This window comes from Mytilus galloprovincialis, chromosome 8 (genome assembly GCF_965363235.1).
Source record: "Mytilus galloprovincialis chromosome 8, xbMytGall1.hap1.1, whole genome shotgun sequence".
Taxonomy (NCBI): Eukaryota; Metazoa; Mollusca; class Bivalvia; order Mytilida; family Mytilidae; genus Mytilus; species Mytilus galloprovincialis.
The window spans coordinates 27,038,223-27,056,561 of NC_134845.1; the positions used below are offsets into that span (position 1 = coordinate 27,038,223).

Here is an 18,339-nt window from a genome sequence, read left to right on the forward strand (position 1 = left end):
AAATTATGGGTTATAAAGTCTGTTAATGGGTTGGACAATTGTCAGTTAAGAGTTATTTAGCCACGAAAATAGTTTTGCTACCTTTATATTTTCCCATTGAAAAGTTAAGAATGAGAGATTCTTGAGTAAACAAAATGATAACACAATGCAGCACTAACCTTCCAGTAAACGCATTTTTATTTTGACTTTCTTTGCATTTTATTGAAGAGTGTCACTTCAATATAGCGTGATCTGGGTTGTCCGCTGGAATATGCATGAATTTATTATTAACGATTTCAATCAGTCTTAATTTTTGTGTCTGCAAAAAGTAGCATGTTCTCAAATCCGACTGAACGTGTCTTTCTAATACAACGCAGGGTACATATAACGTGTTGTCGTTCTCATATGCACATGGTATTTGTCACTGGACGTTTAACCCTAATTCGTCAGCATCATCCAATTGGTTCTTGTCTTCTATTACTTAATCATCTGTTGTTTATAAATCATTCTAAAGAAGTAAATGGAAAGGAGCGAATGCAGCTACATTTGGTTGTATTAAGTTTAAATTCATGTTATTCAGTTTAGTTCCTTTTCTACATATGTACAGTGGAGAACTGCAGTTGTCCACATGTAAACTTCAACCATTTGTTACCAATATGAGTACATCGCAATCCGTTACTGTTTCAACACCCAGGGTGGTTTCATGTCTTTATTTTTAAACAATTATTGTTTTTTTCTCTCTTTTTTTAGCAATGCATCACTCTCTACTGTCCTTATCTTTTATTTATATTCTGTATCTCCATCCAGATTCTCGTGTACCCAATGAGGGTCCGGATTGGGGTGTTGATTATTTCTGTATTCTTTAAATTGTTATGTTACTTTTCTATACATTTTATTTATCTTACTCATTATTCTTTCTCTATTCTTTATATTTAGGCATCCCAATATATGTTTACTTACTGATGTTTAGTTACATTACGACGTTAATCTCTGATTTATATACTGGTTACCAATGTAGATGGAAAATTGGTGTCATTCATGACAATAAAACAGAATCCGCAGAATATATGCGACCATTCTCGAATAAAATTAATTTTACTTTAATTTATCACTTTTTGAAACCACTTTTATAAATTTTCAATATCCATTGCCTAAATTTTTAATCTTTCATGTGTTTTGTTTCCGTATATTTTATATTCCATTACTCATGTTTTGTTTCTGTTTCCGTTGCGCCTGTCCCAAGTCAGGAGCCTCTAGCCTTTGTTAATTTTGTATAATTTTTAATTTTAGTTTCTTTTATATATTTTGGAGTTGAGTACGACGTCCATTATCACTGAACTAGTACACATTTTTGTTTAGTGGCCAGCTACAGAACGCCTCTGGGTGCGTGATTTTCTCGCTGTATTGAAGAACCGTTGGTGGTCTTAGGCTGTTTTCTGCTCTTTTGTCGGGTTGTTGTTTCATTGACATATTCCCCATTTCCATTCTCAATTTTATTGAAACAGACATGACTCGCGATTATATCACATGTATTTTTTCTGAGAACGCAAAATTTTTCATTTTAGTTTTAGACCTTATAAGCTTGTATAGTTGTTAATTTTACTGTTTATACTACAGTTCTGAGGCTTTTTTGGTGGACCATCAATGAATTTGTTAGAAACTTTACAAATTGGAATGGGTATTGATGAAGCACCGATTTTTTAAACAAACACTATGAAACTTCATGTGTGTGCATTATGTTCGAAACAACAAGATTCAAAATTCGATATTTTATTAGTCTCAACACTTGAAATACAAAAACATACAAAGTGTATTGGTAAAACTATTTCAAAATAATAAACTGTAAAGAAAATACAATGAAACAACTGTGCAATAAACACAGTCACATAGATTCATAATAAATAATATCAAATAATTAGTATTCTCAAATCCGGAAAACATAAATCCATTAGAGACATAATTGTATGATGAAATACAATTATCTCTGATCATTCTATTTATATTGGACTACTCCTTGATACAAAAGTGGGCCGTTTTCATGCAAATACATTGCTGGCCAGACAATAAAGTCCACTTCATCACCATTTTTTGTATATCCCCTGAAGTTGTCAAGATTATCAGCAGTAAATGAATAATATAGAGGCGGATCAGTAATTGCACTATACCAAAAGAGTTCAAGGCAGGCGTCTACATAGGGTTTCAATGTTTCGTCTTTTTTATGTTCTTTATTCATTTCCTTTTCCCAAAAGTGCTACAAAAAACAAGAACTATAATACAAAATTTAAAAGCAAAGCTAAACATTTTTATTTAACTTAACAGTTTAGAATATCAGATCTTGAAAAGAAATTGAACAAATCGTTGACTATCAAAACTTAAAAAATTGTCAAGTTACATGTGTTACGAATTTACAGTTTAAGAAGGTTATAATATTTCTACAGTTGTGTATTTATCGAAACATCTTTGAATTTTCCATTTGATCTCTTTATCGTTGAAAACGGCATTAACAATCATCCCTTTATCCTTGGTTGCTATCAGACGCTTTACCTGTATAATTGTTGCTAGGGTGCTCTCTTCGAGGTCCGCGTTAGAAGTATAAATAGTAGGTAGCTATTCAGTGTAAATTGTCATTCTTATCAGAGACGTTGATAGAAGAAGACTGGAAAGGTAGGACCGTTAATATTTGAAGACGAGAAGCAGGATTTGTCAAACAAAGTGGAGTGTTTGAAACCTGTTGAGAAAATATAAATAGTTTCGGTTCCGTAGAAGTTGTATAAACAGGGTTAGTGCTAAGGTTCTGCGTTCCACATCTCTCACTATTGCAGTGAGTGTTTGCTGTTAAACCATACCTTAGTGCTACCCTGTTCCAACAGTTACATAAATATATTTTAATAAAGTTTCATACGTCGAAAGTTTACAACAGTTTGAATAGTTTCCATACATTCGTTTTATTCAGGTTTCAGCCCGTTTGATACATTTCGGTTTCAAACTAGTTCCAAACATTTCGGTTTCAGACCAGTTTCAAACATTTAGGTCTCAGACTAGTTCCAAACATTTAGGTTTCAAACTAGTTCCAAACATTTCGGTTTCAGACCAGTTCCAAACATTTAGGTCTCAGACTAGTTCCAAACATTTAGGTTTCAGACAATAGTTCCAAACCGTCTGACCCGTTTCAAACATTTAGGTTCCAGACAGGTTCCAAACATTTAGGTTTCAGACAATAGTTCCAAACCGTCTGACCAGTTTCAATCATTTAGGTTCCAGACAGGTTCCAAACATTTAGGTTCCAGACCAGTTTTATACATTTAGGTTTCAAACCAGTTCTATACATTTAGGTTCCAGACTATAGTTTCAAACAGTTGGTTTTAAACAGTATCGGACAGAAAGGGTTTTAAACAGTTTTGATTCAACAAGTTCGGATTAGGTTGATAGGTGTTGAAATTCGTTTTATGTATTATAGTATTTGTTTCATATTTGATAGAGATAGTGTAAACATTTAATTGACTTTAGAACTTTTGAATTGCTTTTCAAATCCAGGAAACTGGTACGAACCCGAGGATAAAAATATCTAAACGTCCCCGCCCGGTTACACGTTACAAATGGTGGCTTAGCGGTGGGATTTGTCTAGCATTTCTCAAGCGTATTTTGTACATATAAATTGTATTTTATCATGAATTCACATAGGAAAGATAGTGTTTTATATGATCCTGACATAAGTTTAACTGAGGAACAGTTAAGTCAGGAAATAGATATTTTAACTGCCGAATTAGAAAAATATCGGCATGTTAAAGACAGATCAATTTCCCAGGTTGATACACCCCGAACAGTGTTTAGACATAGTGATTCGGGGATAGGTTCAGTCAGGCGTTCCGAACAATTGTCAAAACAAACAAACTCCCCGATTTATGAAAAAAATGTAAGTAGTAGTGTAAATGGAGACGGTTTAGGAGCCCGACCGAGATCTTCAGTCAGGTTTGAAACATCAACACCTGCTGCGGAAAAACAGAGTTCGAAACATTTTACTGAACAATTACAATTCCCAATTAGTGACAAATTTGTCACAAAAAGAGCAAGTAAAACTGGTTTAACTCGTGATACCGAGTTTTGTGAAGATAAACAATCCTATGCTTCGGATGGATACAAAAATAAAAACATAGTTAAAACTGCTACCTATGATGGGAAAGGTCCTTGGCTTGACTTTAGGTCACATTTTGATGCCTGTTCCCAAATTAATAACTGGACAGACAAAGAGAAAGGTCTGTATTTGGCCGTTTCTCTCAGGGGTCAGGCTCAAGGTGTTTTGGGAAACTTAACCCAGGAGTCTAGACAAGATTTCAAAGAATTGGTTAAGGCATTAGAAGAGCGTTTTTCTCCGTCTAACCAAACGGAGCTGTACAGAACTCAGCTCAGAGAGAGACACCAGAGAGCTGTAGAGACGTTGCCTGAGTTGGGCCAAGACATAAGAAGGTTAACTAACCTTGCATATGCAACTGCACCAAACGAAGTGCGGGAGACTTTGGCAAAAGAACAGTTCATAGACTCGTTAATAGATTCGGATATGAGGCTCCGAATAAAGCAGGCAAGACCTTCTGATTTAAATGACGCTATCAGACATGCAGTTGAGCTTGAGGCTTTTAACAAAGCTGAAAGCAAGAGGATTGAAGGTCAGGGGTTTTTACGAACTGCGTCTGAAAATAGTGCTGACAACATGACAAGTCAGCTTTTGAAAACCATGTCAGAGACATTAATAGAGTTGCAAAAAGAAATGAAAGACTTGAAACAAAACAATAAAGGGAGGAAGCAGGGTGGTGCCCCGCAGCCCTGTTCATTTAGGTGTTATGCTTGTGACGAGGTAGGCCACAGAGCATTTAACTGTCCTGCTTATCCAAACTTTCAATATAATTATCCGAACCCTAGATATCAGAACAAACCTAAAACAAAATATATTAACCAAAACTATGAAAATTCAGATATGATACCGGGAAAAGTGGGAGTTCATAAACTATTTCCTGATGCAGGTATGTTCCTGAAAGCAAAAGTAAACGGAATTATCACAGATTTGTTGATAGATACTGGAGCTACAGTTACAGTTATCTCCACTAAAATGTTTAAGAAAATGTCAAATATGCCTTATTTAACTCCAACTGAAAGGGATATACTTACAGCTAGTGGACATTCGTTGCATGTGTCAGGCAAAACTGAACTTGAAATTGAAACTGATACGTTCAAATGTATAAGCGCTGCCATAGTTGCTGACATTAATGTAGATTGTATACTAGGGTTAGATTTCTTGAGAACACATGAAGCTAACATAAATATATACAAGGGGACTTTAACTATTAAGGGACATGAAGTTAGATTCTATGTCCAAGGTCACATAGGCTGTGATAGGGTTGCAGTATCAGAAACTATCAACACACACCCTAGACGTGAGATTGTTTTAAATGGAGTTATATTCAATGAAGTTCCTGACTCATTTAAAACAGAACTTGTTCAACCTAGAGATGACTATAAGAGAACTGACCAAGCAATAGTAGGTAGGGCTCTTGTTGCAAAAGGTAAAACTAATTTACTTCTTTGTGTAGAAGGAAAGTCTGAGATCAGATGTGAAGACTGTGAAACAGTTTTTAAGAAGCAGGAGTATCTAAAAAGACACACGAAAAACATTCACAGAATGGAGACTATTAAAAGGAGTAACAAAGTTGTTGAAAAGAAGGTTGGTGTTACAGAAAGAGGACAAGATGATTTTGATCAGTCTGATCCTGAAAACCTGATAGAAGATATTTCGGATGACATTAGCAGTGTAAATAATCCGGATGATGCATATAGCGATGGGCAGGATTCTAAACTGAACGCATACTATAGTGAACCAGGCACAGACGGATCAGTCAATGATAAGGATGAAGAGAAGGAAGCGGTTTATCATTGTACGGTATATTCTGAAGAAGACACGTCACAAAAGAAAGAAACTAAGAAGGTATATCAAACGCCGAAAGACGAAAACAGTGGCCCTACAGTAAGGAAAAGGTGTGCCCCATTACTAGTGTTGGCACCAACAAAGAGAAAGTGTCACTCCTTCATGCGAGGGGACAATATTGAGAAAGAAGTAAGTGAAGAAGTGGAATATCCTAAAAGACAGAAGTTTGTTACAAAACAACAAGCCACACAAACTAACGTAGTAAAAGAAAGCAAAATGGTTAGGATCATAACAAAGTATGTTGAGAACGGTCACCAGATAGAAAAAGTTGAGGAGCATGAGATAGTTTGGTTGGTTTAAGAAATTAATGTCTGTTTATTGATGCAGGAAGCATCATATATATTAAAACTGTATCATAAAACATGTTTTTGTTTGTTTTATTTCTGTTGTTTATAAATGTATATGTCTGTCCGTCGGATGGGGACGTAAAATCCGAGGTCCCGTGTTCAGGAAGTACCACGTCTTGTGCACGTTAAAGAACCCTTTACAACAACTCTTATTGAGGGGTCCATAAGTGGCCTGTTGTGAGGCAAAATTGTTTTAAACCGGGTTTTTTTTGGCAACACAACTTTTCAAGTGGTATTCAAAATAGAAAATTTGAAACGGTTTTATCTGGTCAAAATTTAATTTAAGTTCAGTATTCAGTTGCTTGTACAAATGTGAATTAAAGTAGGATATTTTGAAAATAGAAACTTAACAAACAAAACAGAAAGAACATGCAAGTCGAAAGAGGCTGACAGGAACCATGGAACTGTGAGTAGGCTAAGGTACCCCTAGGTCTGACGCTTGTCGACAGATTGTTGTAGGAAAGCCATTAGTTGGTTATCATGGTATAACCCTCGGTGTACAAACAGTTGCTGGGAGAGATATTCTGCGGAATGAGTGGATACATTGAGGTTTAAAGTAGGACCTTGGTATGGTGTCAGCTAGTGTTAACGAGAACGGTTTTGATTGTGTTTTGATTTAGTGAGTACAAAATTGTAAACTCATGCGAGGACGCATGAAATCGGAGGCGTGGGTAGTGTTACGAATTTACAGTTTAAGAAGGTTATAATATTTCTACAGTTGTGTATTTATCGAAACATCTTTGAATTTTCCATTTGATCTCTTTATCGTTGAAAACGGCATTAACAATCATCCCTTTATCCTTGGTTGCTATCAGACGCTTTACCTGTATAATTGTTGCTAGGGTGCTCTCTTCGAGGTCCGCGTTAGAAGTATAAATAGTAGGTAGCTATTCAGTGTAAATTGTCATTCTTATCAGAGACGTTGATAGAAGAAGACTGGAAAGGTAGGACCGTTAATATTTGAAGACGAGAAGCAGGATTTGTCAAACAAAGTGGAGTGTTTGAAACCTGTTGAGAAAATATAAATAGTTTCGGTTCCGTAGAAGTTGTATAAACAGGGTTAGTGCTAAGGTTTTGCGTTCCACATCTCTCACTATTGCAGTGAGTGTTTGCTGTTAAACCATACCTTAGTGCTACCCTGTTCCAACAGTTACATAAATATATTTTAATAAAGTTTCATACGTCGAAAGTTTACAACAGTTTGAATAGTTTCCATACATTCGTTTTATTCAGGTTTCAGCCCGTTTGATACATTTCGGTTTCAAACTAGTTCCAAACATTTCGGTTTCAGACCAGTTTCAAACATTTAGGTCTCAGACTAGTTCCAAACATTTAGGTTTCAAACTAGTTCCAAACATTTCGGTTTCAGACCAGTTCCAAACATTTAGGTCTCAGACTAGTTCCAAACATTTAGGTTTCAGACAATAGTTCCAAACCGTCTGACCCGTTTCAAACATTTAGGTTCCAGACAGGTTCCAAACATTTAGGTTTCAGACAATAGTTCCAAACCGTCTGACCAGTTTCAATCATTAAGGTTCCAGACAGGTTCCAAACATTTAGGTTCCAGACCAGTTTTATACATTTAGGTTTCAAACCAGTTCTATACATTTAGGTTCCAGACTATAGTTTCAAACAGTTGGTTTTAAACAGTATCGGACAGAAAGGGTTTTAAACAGTTTTGATTCAACAAGTTCGGATTAGGTTGATAGGTGTTGAAATTCGTTTTATGTATTATAGTATTTGTTTCATATTTGATAGAGATAGTGTAAACATTTAATTGACTTTAGAACTTTTGAATTGCTTTTCAAATCCAGGAAACTGGTACGAACCCGAGGATAAAAAATATCTAAACGTCCCCGCCCGGTTACACGTTACACATGTAAACAATCTCAAATCATAAAAGTATATTTTTAAATTTTTATAAGTGTTTTACCTGACACAGCAATGGAATAAACGTTCGAGAACATGACCGCCTTGCGTCCGTGAGGTGTTTTGTATAAGCACCGGAGTCTTCTTTCATCTCAGTCTTCAAAACAAAAATTTGAGAATGAACACAGTATAATCATAATTATCTTAACGTGTTTAAAATTGATAACACAGGAAAAGGTTAAATTGTTGGATTATGTTTTTCAAATTTTCGAATGTGTGTGAGGAGTTTATCATTAATAGGATATTTGTCAAATTTGGGGATTTACAAGTATTCATAAATTGATAAGATTAATGTATCGTGGCTTTGTGATGCTCATGCAGATTTAAGACAAAAGTCAACAATTGCCGTTAAAGCCGCTTTATAAATTAAAATTTGCAGTTGCTTCTTGTGGTGTTCTCAATTATATATGATATATTTCCATGTATCCCGTGGTTGTCTGAATTTAAAATTGAGAATGGAAATGGGGAATGTGTCAAAGGGACAACAACCCGACCAAATAAAAAACAACAGCAGAGGGTCACCAACGGGTCTTCAATGTAGCGAGAAATTCCCGCACCCGGAGGCGTCCTTCAGCTGGCCCCTAAACAAATATATACTAGTCCAGTGATAATGAACGCCATACTAATTTCCAAATGTACACAAGAGACTAAAATTAAAATAATACAAGACTAACAAAGGCCAGAGGCTCCTGACTTGGGACAGGTGCAAAAATGCGGCGGGGTTAAACATGTTTGTGAGATCTCAACCCTCCCCTATACCTCTAACCAATGTAGAAAAGTAAACGCATAACAATACGCATTAAAATTCAGTTCAAGAGAAGTCCGAGTCTGATGTCAGAAGATGTAACCAAAGAAAATAAACAAAATGACAATAATACATAAATAACAACAGACTACTAGCAGTTAACTGACATGCCAGCTCCAGACTTCAATTAAACTGACTGAAAGATTATGATTTCATCATATGAACATCAGGCACAATCCTTCCCGTTAGGGGTTTAGTATCATACCATCATAACATATATGAGAAGAACATAACCCGTGTCATGCCAACAACTGTTTTTAGAATAAATGTGTTTAGTTCCGATGCAAAGACCTTATCAGTGATTCAATATTAACGCCAAAATATGCAATCTTTAATGACTTGACAACAGTATCGTAATTATATCCCTTCTTAATAAGTCTGTTCAAAGGTTTTGTAAGTTTCTGAGGTGAATATTGACACCTTTGTGCTTTATAAAGAATATTTCCATAAAAAATTGGATGTGAAATACCTGAACGTATTAGAAGTCTGCATGTTGAGCTATATTTACGAATGACGTCTTTATACCGATGATAAAATTTAGTAAATGTTTTGACTAGTTTGTGATATCGAAAACCCTGGTGTATCAATTTTTCAGTAATACATAAATTTCTCTCGTTAAAATCTAAAACATTGTTACATACACGAGCGAATCGTACAAGTTGAGATATATAAACACCGTAAGATGGTGACAAGGGAACGTCACCGTCTAAAAACGGATAATTAACGATAGGAAATGAAAAATCATCCCTTTTATCATAAATTTTAGTATTCAGCTTTCCATTAGTGATATAGATATCAAGATCGAGAAAAGGGCAGTGGTCATTGTTAGTATTAGCTTTATTTAAAGTAAGTTCAACAGGATAAATTTCATTAATATACATACTTAAGTCGTCATTATTGAGAGCCAAAATATCATCCAAATATCTAAAAGTATTATAAAATTTGTTTATCAGATGTTGTTTCGATGGGTCTTTGCTTATTTTTGTCATAAATTGTAACTCATAACAATACAAAAACAGGTCCGCAATAAGTGGTGCACAGTTAGTCCCCATTGGAATTCCGATAATCTGACGATATACGGAATCCCCAAAGCGAACAAAAATGTTATCTAGTAAAAATTCAAGGGCATATATAGTATCAAAGCATGTCCAATTAACATAGTTTTTTTGTTTATTGCTACTAAAAAATGACCTAAAAGAGTTTGAACATATATATTCACATTCTGATTTTTTGAATGCCCATTTAATTAGGTGTGTGAATTTTTTCTTAATGAGAATGTGAGGCATAGTATAGTATAGTTTTAGCACGCTTCAGAGTGATAGTCGGGCTAAATCGCGACATTAAATGATTAATTTCTTTGTCAGATTTATTTTATGTATTAAACTCTTAGGCTTTGTTCTTCAATTCACAGTGTGGCGTGATCGTCAGTTAGCAAATAATTCCACTAAAACCGGTGCTAGGTGTCGTCTAAGACTTAAAGTAAGGTGAGGATTTTTGCTCCATGTTGAAGGTCTGACTATGATTTTAAGAAGATTATCAACAATAAAAGCACTGTTTCTTAAGTTTACTTTATAGTGTTTTTTTGCTGTACATGTAACCATTTTGTGTTGTGTGTGGATACCAATATCCTTTCTTTTAATCAAATGACGTAGAAGACAATAACAATCAAAACCAAGGAGTAAACAAAGACTCACAAAACCAAAGGACATTTACATCAACAGTTATAAATAATAATCAACTTGTGTCACAGTAGTTGTTTTTATAAATGCACGAAACCCTTAACCTATAAAAGTCCCAAATTTAAAAATGTAAAACAATTCAAACAAGATAACTAACGGCCTGATTACAGTACAGGACACAAATTATATACTACAACAACGACTCAGTCTGACTTAGAGAATCCTAACCTTGGATAGAAACATACATATTGTGGCTGGATAAAACTTGTTTGCTAGAACCAAAACACTTCCCGAACTAGGTACTGAAGTGTTACAGCGCATAATAAGAACAGAAACATGTTATTCAGTGGTTGTCGTCCTTACCAAATACCAAATACCGCATCTTGTAAACAATTAAAAACGAATCCAAACCTGACACTACTAAATAACTGTTATTTATATTCACACTTTACAGTGTGAATATGTAACTTACGTACAGAGATTGTAACAGGTTCCATACAAGCTTTTTGTAAACTGGAAAACTGGTGTTTTGAAACTCCAGAACAAAACCTCCAGCATGCCTGAAAAAATAACAAAACAATCAAAAACTTTTAACAAATCGACTTAGTTAAATCAATTGAAAAGTAATACTCCAGAACAATTCATACCTCTAAAATTTTCAATAAAATTTCACAAATGGATTTTTCGTCCTTGTTCTTCGCTAACAGGATTTCGAATGCATCAGTCCATGAGTTATCATATAGACAGTTGAATTTCTCTGCTAGTCTCTGTGGTCGGTTGGGGTCACTCAGATCAGTTACATAAGGATTCCCGTCCATCATTTTGTCTCCAGCTACTTTACTCAAACTAAAATGACATGTGAATACAGTCTTACTTTAGATTCTAATATGACATCCTTATTACGCTTTGTAAACAAAGCCGTGTTCTAATGAGCACAAAATATGTTTGACACATGCGCACGAACTTACTGTTTATATTAACTTTATTTCCATCGTTATCCTTTAAAATATATACATTTAAGCAGCTAACATAAATTTTTATTATATTTTTTATGAAACAACATATATTTACCCTGCTCGTAATGTAGCAATTAAACTTATTAAATATGAAATGCAATGCACAGACTCCTCCAGGAGGAAACGGGAACAGCCAAACATTTTTACGGTAATTTCGTACGCTTCGACCTATAAAAGTACTGTATTTGTCCTATTAGAATCGAAATAATTCCTTCATGTCATGCTCTATGCTCATTTTAACATGGGTAGGCATTATAATTGACCACATTTTACACCTCGCTAACGCTCAGTGTAAAATATCGACAAATATAATGCCTACCCATTTTAAAATGAGCATAGAGCATGACATGAAGGAATTATTTCTTAATTTAGTATACCTGATTTGGTCAAAAGTAAGAAAGGTAATTCAAACACATCTGCTAAGTGGTTTTTTATTTCGATTTCCACAGAACATCAATTATTAAGGATTAAATAAATAATATCCAAAGTTTCACGTGTAACATGGTGTTTATTCTTAGCAATAACATTCATATAAATTAGGGGGAGGCGAGATCACATACATGTCTCAAGTAATATAGCGCGTCATTTGTTTGATGCTGTGTTATATATTTGTTTTCTTTCATTATTTTGTACATACATAAGTTCATTAATGTTGTGGTTTGAATTGTTTTACATTTGTTATGTACGTGCCTTTTATAGTGGGCTATGCGGTATGGGCTTTGCTCGTTGTTAAAGGCCGTACAGTGACATATAGTTGTTAATTTCTGTGTCAGTTGGTCTCTTGTGAAGAGTTGTCTCATTGGCAATCATATCACATCTTATTTTTTATACACTGTTACGTTCTTTTCAATTTGTGCTGACTTCGAAGTTTACACCTTTATTCTTTGTTCGAACTCTTGTTTGATTATCAAACTTAAACAACACTAACTTTGTTCTCAAACGATCGACTTCCGTTCCAAGATCCTCCTTTTCTATAGTTATTTTGTCAATTTCATGTTTTAGTCTGTCATTTTCCTCCTTTAAAGTTTTATCGAGACTTTTTCCACGAGCATGTTTCAAATCTGAAATCATCTTGTCATGTTCATGGTTTAACTTTTCTCTTTCAGCTGTTTCCTTTTTAAGCTTTTTTTCCACTCTCAATAATTCCTTTTCCAATTCTTCTATTCGCTTGTCTTTCTCTTTTGATTCTCTATTATATAAAACCAAAAATAATAAGAATTGCTAAAAAATAAATGGGTTATTAATTTTCCCTTCAGTTAGTACTTGTATCTCTTGCCCAATAAGGACAGAGAAAACAAGTTTTCTGTATCTACTAAGCAGAGGTAAAATAAAAATGTACGAGCACCTTGACAAGTGTCACGAACACCTGCAGAATATATATTATTTCATATTTTGTTCAAATCATACACGGCAGTGATCCTAAATCTTAAATGCACGATGTTTAGTCCGCGGAAAATTGTGTGATGATATAATTACTGATAACAACGACTGAGCAAAGTTTGTTATATATATTTAATACTTTTTTTGTTTTGATTTTTGATATAAAATTAAAAGTTGATATTAAAACTTTTATTATCACCTTTTAAAAAGACTCATCAAGACATATTTTTTTTATTATCTGTCAAAATACCCGATGGTTCATGTTTGGGATATAATATATGTTGATTTAAACATCTGGTATTAAAAATCTTATGTATTTTGGTGTTGTGGTTCTTTTTCTCTGTTTAGCTGAGCTTCTTTCGTTTCATCAGAAGATATTTATTCGCCCTTCTTGGTCAAGATGAATCAGAAATTTCATTTAAAACAAGTTTTCTGGTGGAATGTTGTACATGGGTTAAATTTATTTCCCTTCATGGAACATATTCTTTGTGATATGCATGTAAAGATAAAATACCTCTTTTCTTCTTCCAGGCGTTTAGCAACACTAGGGTCGTATGCAGACCTCCCCTGTTAAAGACAACAATTGAAATGATGTATAGCCATTGGTATCTCAGTTTAAATGAATTAATCATGTGGATATATATACTTCAGTGTATGTATGGTAGATCAATTGTGTCATAGATGTAGATAGAATAAAGTTAGAAAAAAATGAAATGTCTTTACTTCTTGTATTAAAAAAAGAAAAAAGTCTTTGTCATGAAATAAAACCTGATGCCGTTTAAATGAGAATAGGCAAACAACAAGTTATATTTTTCCATGGAGAACATTGTGTTTAATTACTCCCTTGTAAGCAGCAACGCGATCGGATTGAAAAACAGATTCTATGTCCGAGCTTTACCCACAATCAGACAACATGATCTGTATTTTATTAAAGGCACCGAATAAACTAATAGGAAATAACAGCTCTGGAATATCGCATCAATTTGGGAGATACAAACGAAAACATACAGCCTCTATATGCTGGTGCCACTGGAATCCAGATACAGATAATTGTCTATAAACCAATCAATGTGCTCGTTGAAGGACAGATTAAAATTGCAATGTGATTATTCATAACATAATACACAAACTAAATAACAATTTAATAAGACAAAAATGGGGCTAAATATAAATTCCAATTTTTAAACCAATATTTTCCTGTGCATTTGAATATGAACTGTGGCACTTTCAAATGATCAAGCAGGTTTAATAATGTTTCATAGGGAAAGGAAAAGGTGACAGCTGCAAACAACAATACATCAAGTTGCCTGCAGTTTAGCAAATTTCTAGAAAATTTTTCTTTGAGACAGTATTATATTTTTATTTTTGGCTGTGCAGTAGCAAATATTTAAGATGATGTGTTTCAAAAATGTTTTGTTTTTGAGTAAATGCATGCAATATCGATGAGAACTTGTTCTCAATAAAATAAATATATCTTACTTACTGTATAGTGAATCGTTGTCTTGTGCTTAGGTTTAGTCGAATCCCTGAAAAATATAATATGGAATGTCCCTTTGGTATCTTCCGTCTAATTCTTAGAATTTAAATTGTAACGGTGATGTGGCTGTTCGCCACTTTTCAAATACTCAGGCGTCAGAAAAGTGTTCTGCGATCATTCCTAGGCTTATCAGTAAATTCCAGTTTCTATCTAGGTCCACATATTAATTTTATTTTCAATAAAAGAACAAAGTTCCTATGTCCGCTGCATTGCACATATTTTATGTAACCAATGAACAAGAGCAATAACTAATAAAAATTAATGTTTTTCCTTTTCCTTTTATTTTTAATGGAGAAATAAAAGCTTTAGAGAAAATGCAATGGGATTTCCGTTATAATTTATATTTCAAAAGGTCAAAGCTTAGGACTAATTTTCGAAATTGTCATTGCTGATGATATAAAAATCTGGCAAGAATTGTACACATGAGAGTGCAAACAAGACCGGATGGACGGACACCAGGTATTTCGATGATGTCCCTTGCGACGCGTTAATGGGGTCACTTCAGTTCCTATAGTCGGAAGTGCCGCTGTGATAGGGACGTTTTTTGAGAAATGCTAGGAAAGGGGATCACTTCAGTTCCTTTATACAGATGTGCCGCTGTGATGGGGCCATTTATGAGATGTCAAATATTAAGATTGGTGGGAAACTTTTACATCAAATAAATAAATTATGAATTACATTCAGTTTCGAGAATTTCGAGAAAACATCAAAATTATGTTTGAAATATAATTATATGAATTGGTGGGTATTTTGAAATTAAACAAAAATCTAACCAGTGTCAGATTCTATGGGAGCAAATGTGCTTACAGGAACAATGTCTGAAAAAATATAATTTTCTGCATAAAAAAGTCCAAAAATAAATTCGACTCGCTCCGCTCGGCAAAGGCATCCACATCATTTCAACCCTGGCTACGTCACTGGATCTCCAATTCTCACTCGTTATGAAACATATCAGTATGAGTATCGCAATACAACGTACAACTCAGTACGAAGTGTTTCTAGATCATTTAGTTATCAACAATATTTTTGTTGTAGTTAAATATCCAGCCGCAAATATTTCATGTATTTTCTCGGTATGTAATTCTAAGTCTTGTTTATCATTTTTTTCTTTTTTGAAGTTTGATTCTCTTTATCGTGTTTATCTCTCATAGATTTTAAGATAATAGACATTAATGAAAACAGTGATAACGTCATTTATGGGCAGTATAAAGTCATATAAGGAGTCGTCGGACTTTTTTTTTTTTTTTTTTTTTTACAGTTTTAAGGGACAGTAGGTTGATCTCAACATTCTGGACATTTTTGTGTCTTTAAGATTTTATCTGCTAGTCTCTATAGTGGTTTAAAATTTAATGGACCAAACTTGCACTTTGTCGGTTTTATCTTTGGCCATTTCGGCAATTTTTGGTTAGTTAGCATACAAGATCATCGGACACAAGTAAAGAGACTCAAACTATGATTGTGGCCAAATTTGATTCCCATTGACTACGAAGCTACAAAGAGAAAGAATTTTGTGAAAATTCACGGACGAAGAGAATAGCTCATTAACCTTTCGGGTCAGCTAAGCTTCAGAATAGTGACATTTCAACTAAGATTTTCCATTTCTATTTGTTTTTGACATCTTATTCTGAATGAAAACTTGTTGTTCCCAATAATTCTTCTTTTTGTCAAATTGGAGGGTTCTATCAGGAATGTATATACTGTTCACAGGTTCCATATACAAAGAGCTACATCAGGGATATACATATTTACAAAACAAAATTCGACACAATCCAATCGGGTATATAACTGGGCGTAATATAACGACATGATCATTCCTGTTAGAGACAAAAGTTCTCTGATTTACTAATTCATTTATTTCACTCTTCATCTTACAAGATAAAACAATGTTGCGTTCATTTAGTAGCTTAGTTTACGATATGCTAATGTCAGCGATATGCTACTTTCATATTCTATAAATCGATATCTTATATGTATACACTATTTAGATCATTTATACTGATTCTTATACACATACCTTGACATTTTCTTTGCAAGTTTACCTGAAATGTAAATAAATGTGTACATATAAAATGACACCAAAGGTGAAGTGTTTAACCGATATATACCGGTTTAATTCGAGGTTATATTTTACAATCACGGCGATTTATAAAAACAAAGAAATTGTTTTACTTACCTAAATATAATTTAACTGATTTATAAATTAATTAAATGTTCATTACACACTTAACATGTAATCTAAATTTTTGGTTCTTGCATAAACGCTTCCAAAGAATTTTTTACGGAACATTGATTTTTGCGTTATGTCCCTTTAATGATTTTATACTCGGACACGAATAAACCGCATTCTTATGCTAGTCAATATGTAGAGTATCTATTTTTTCACATATATAGTTATAAAAAGCATGAATATCTAGACAGAAACCTAACGAATCCTATTATAAGAAAACGACAAATAACCTGAAACTAGTTAACAACGAAAGTATTCATACAAACATATATCTTCAACTGATTTTAAGTCTGTTCTTATACGACTGTCTCAGGTAAGGGGGATTATTTAGCGCAATCTAACTGTTTTAACCCAGCCATATTCGGTATATATGCCTGTCTCATGTAAGGAACCTGTTATTCAGTGGTTGTCGATGGTTGCTGTGTAACACTTTTGTTTTTCGTTCATCATTTTGCACATAAATTAGGCCGTTAGTTTTCTTGTTTGCATTGTTTTATATTTGTCATTTTGGGGCCTTATATAGCTTACTATGCGGTATGGGCTTTGTTCATGTTTGAAGTCTGTGCGGCAAGCTATAACTTTTAATGTATTTGTCATTTTGTCTCTTGTGGAGAGTTGTCTCACTAAAAATCATACTCCATCTTCATATTTTTATATACATAGATAAATATGAAGACGTGGTATGAGTGTTAATGACATATGTAACTCTCCACCCAAGTCACAATTTGTAAAAGTAAACCATACATATATCAAAAATCTCATCATACATATAAATTGACTTCCTAACAGTTTTCATCTTATTATTGTTTTCTAATGCAAGTAACAATCTCAACATTTATATATATTCAGGAATTTTTAATTATTCGTCAATGTTTATAATATATTTACCACCATGAATTTAGACAAATAGAATGTTCGTACTTCATGTTCAATTGTAAATACATCTGAACCAAAAATACAAAAATATATACCTGTTACTCTCGGACCGGAAAATATTGAGATCAAATGTGGTGAAGGTTAGCAAATATGGGTCACCATACGGCTTCAACAGTGAGCAAAATCAAAATCGTGCAAGTAGCTTATCATAACAACTAAAGATATCTCTACAGACGAGGAAACGGTTAATCGTTGATAAATTCGTTGGGAGTAATTTATACTTAGGTGGAGGGTTGGAATCCCGCTAACCATGTTTAACCCCGCCACATTCCGTATGTATGTGCCTGTCCCAAGTCAGGAGCCAGTAATTCAGTGGTTGTAGTTTGTTTATGTGTTGAATATTTGTTTTTCGTTCAATTTTTGTACATAAATAAGGCCGTTAGTTTTTTCGTTTAAATTGTTTTACATTGTCATTTCGGGGCCTTTTATAGCTGACTATGCGGTATGGGCTCATTGTTGAATGCCCTACGGTGACGTATAGTTGTTAATTTCTGTGTTATTTTGGTCTCTTGTGGAGAGTTGTCTCATTG

The 18,339-nt window shown here is 34.0% G+C and overlaps 1 protein-coding gene across 2 annotated transcripts; it reads right to left on the bottom strand.

The window, feature by feature from the left end:
- Positions 1-1,728: 1,728 nt before the first annotated feature.
- On the bottom strand, positions 1,729-16,948 carry LOC143085445 (uncharacterized). Of its 2 annotated transcripts, XM_076261791.1 has the most exons (9): positions 16,820-16,948; positions 16,661-16,685; positions 14,593-14,635; positions 13,624-13,676; positions 12,658-12,918; positions 11,361-11,559; positions 11,190-11,273; positions 8,234-8,326; positions 1,729-2,230 (listed from the first exon to the last, which is right to left on the bottom strand). In XM_076261791.1, the coding sequence occupies exons 2-9, from the start codon at positions 16,666-16,668 to the stop codon at positions 1,973-1,975; spliced, it is 999 nt and encodes a 332-aa protein (XP_076117906.1). In that variant the 5' UTR covers positions 16,669-16,685; positions 16,820-16,948; the 3' UTR covers positions 1,729-1,972. The 2 variants fall into 2 exon arrangements, with proteins under 2 accessions (XP_076117906.1, XP_076117907.1); XM_076261792.1 differs by lacking the exon at positions 11,190-11,273.
- Between the last annotated feature and the right edge of the window lie 1,391 nt (positions 16,949-18,339).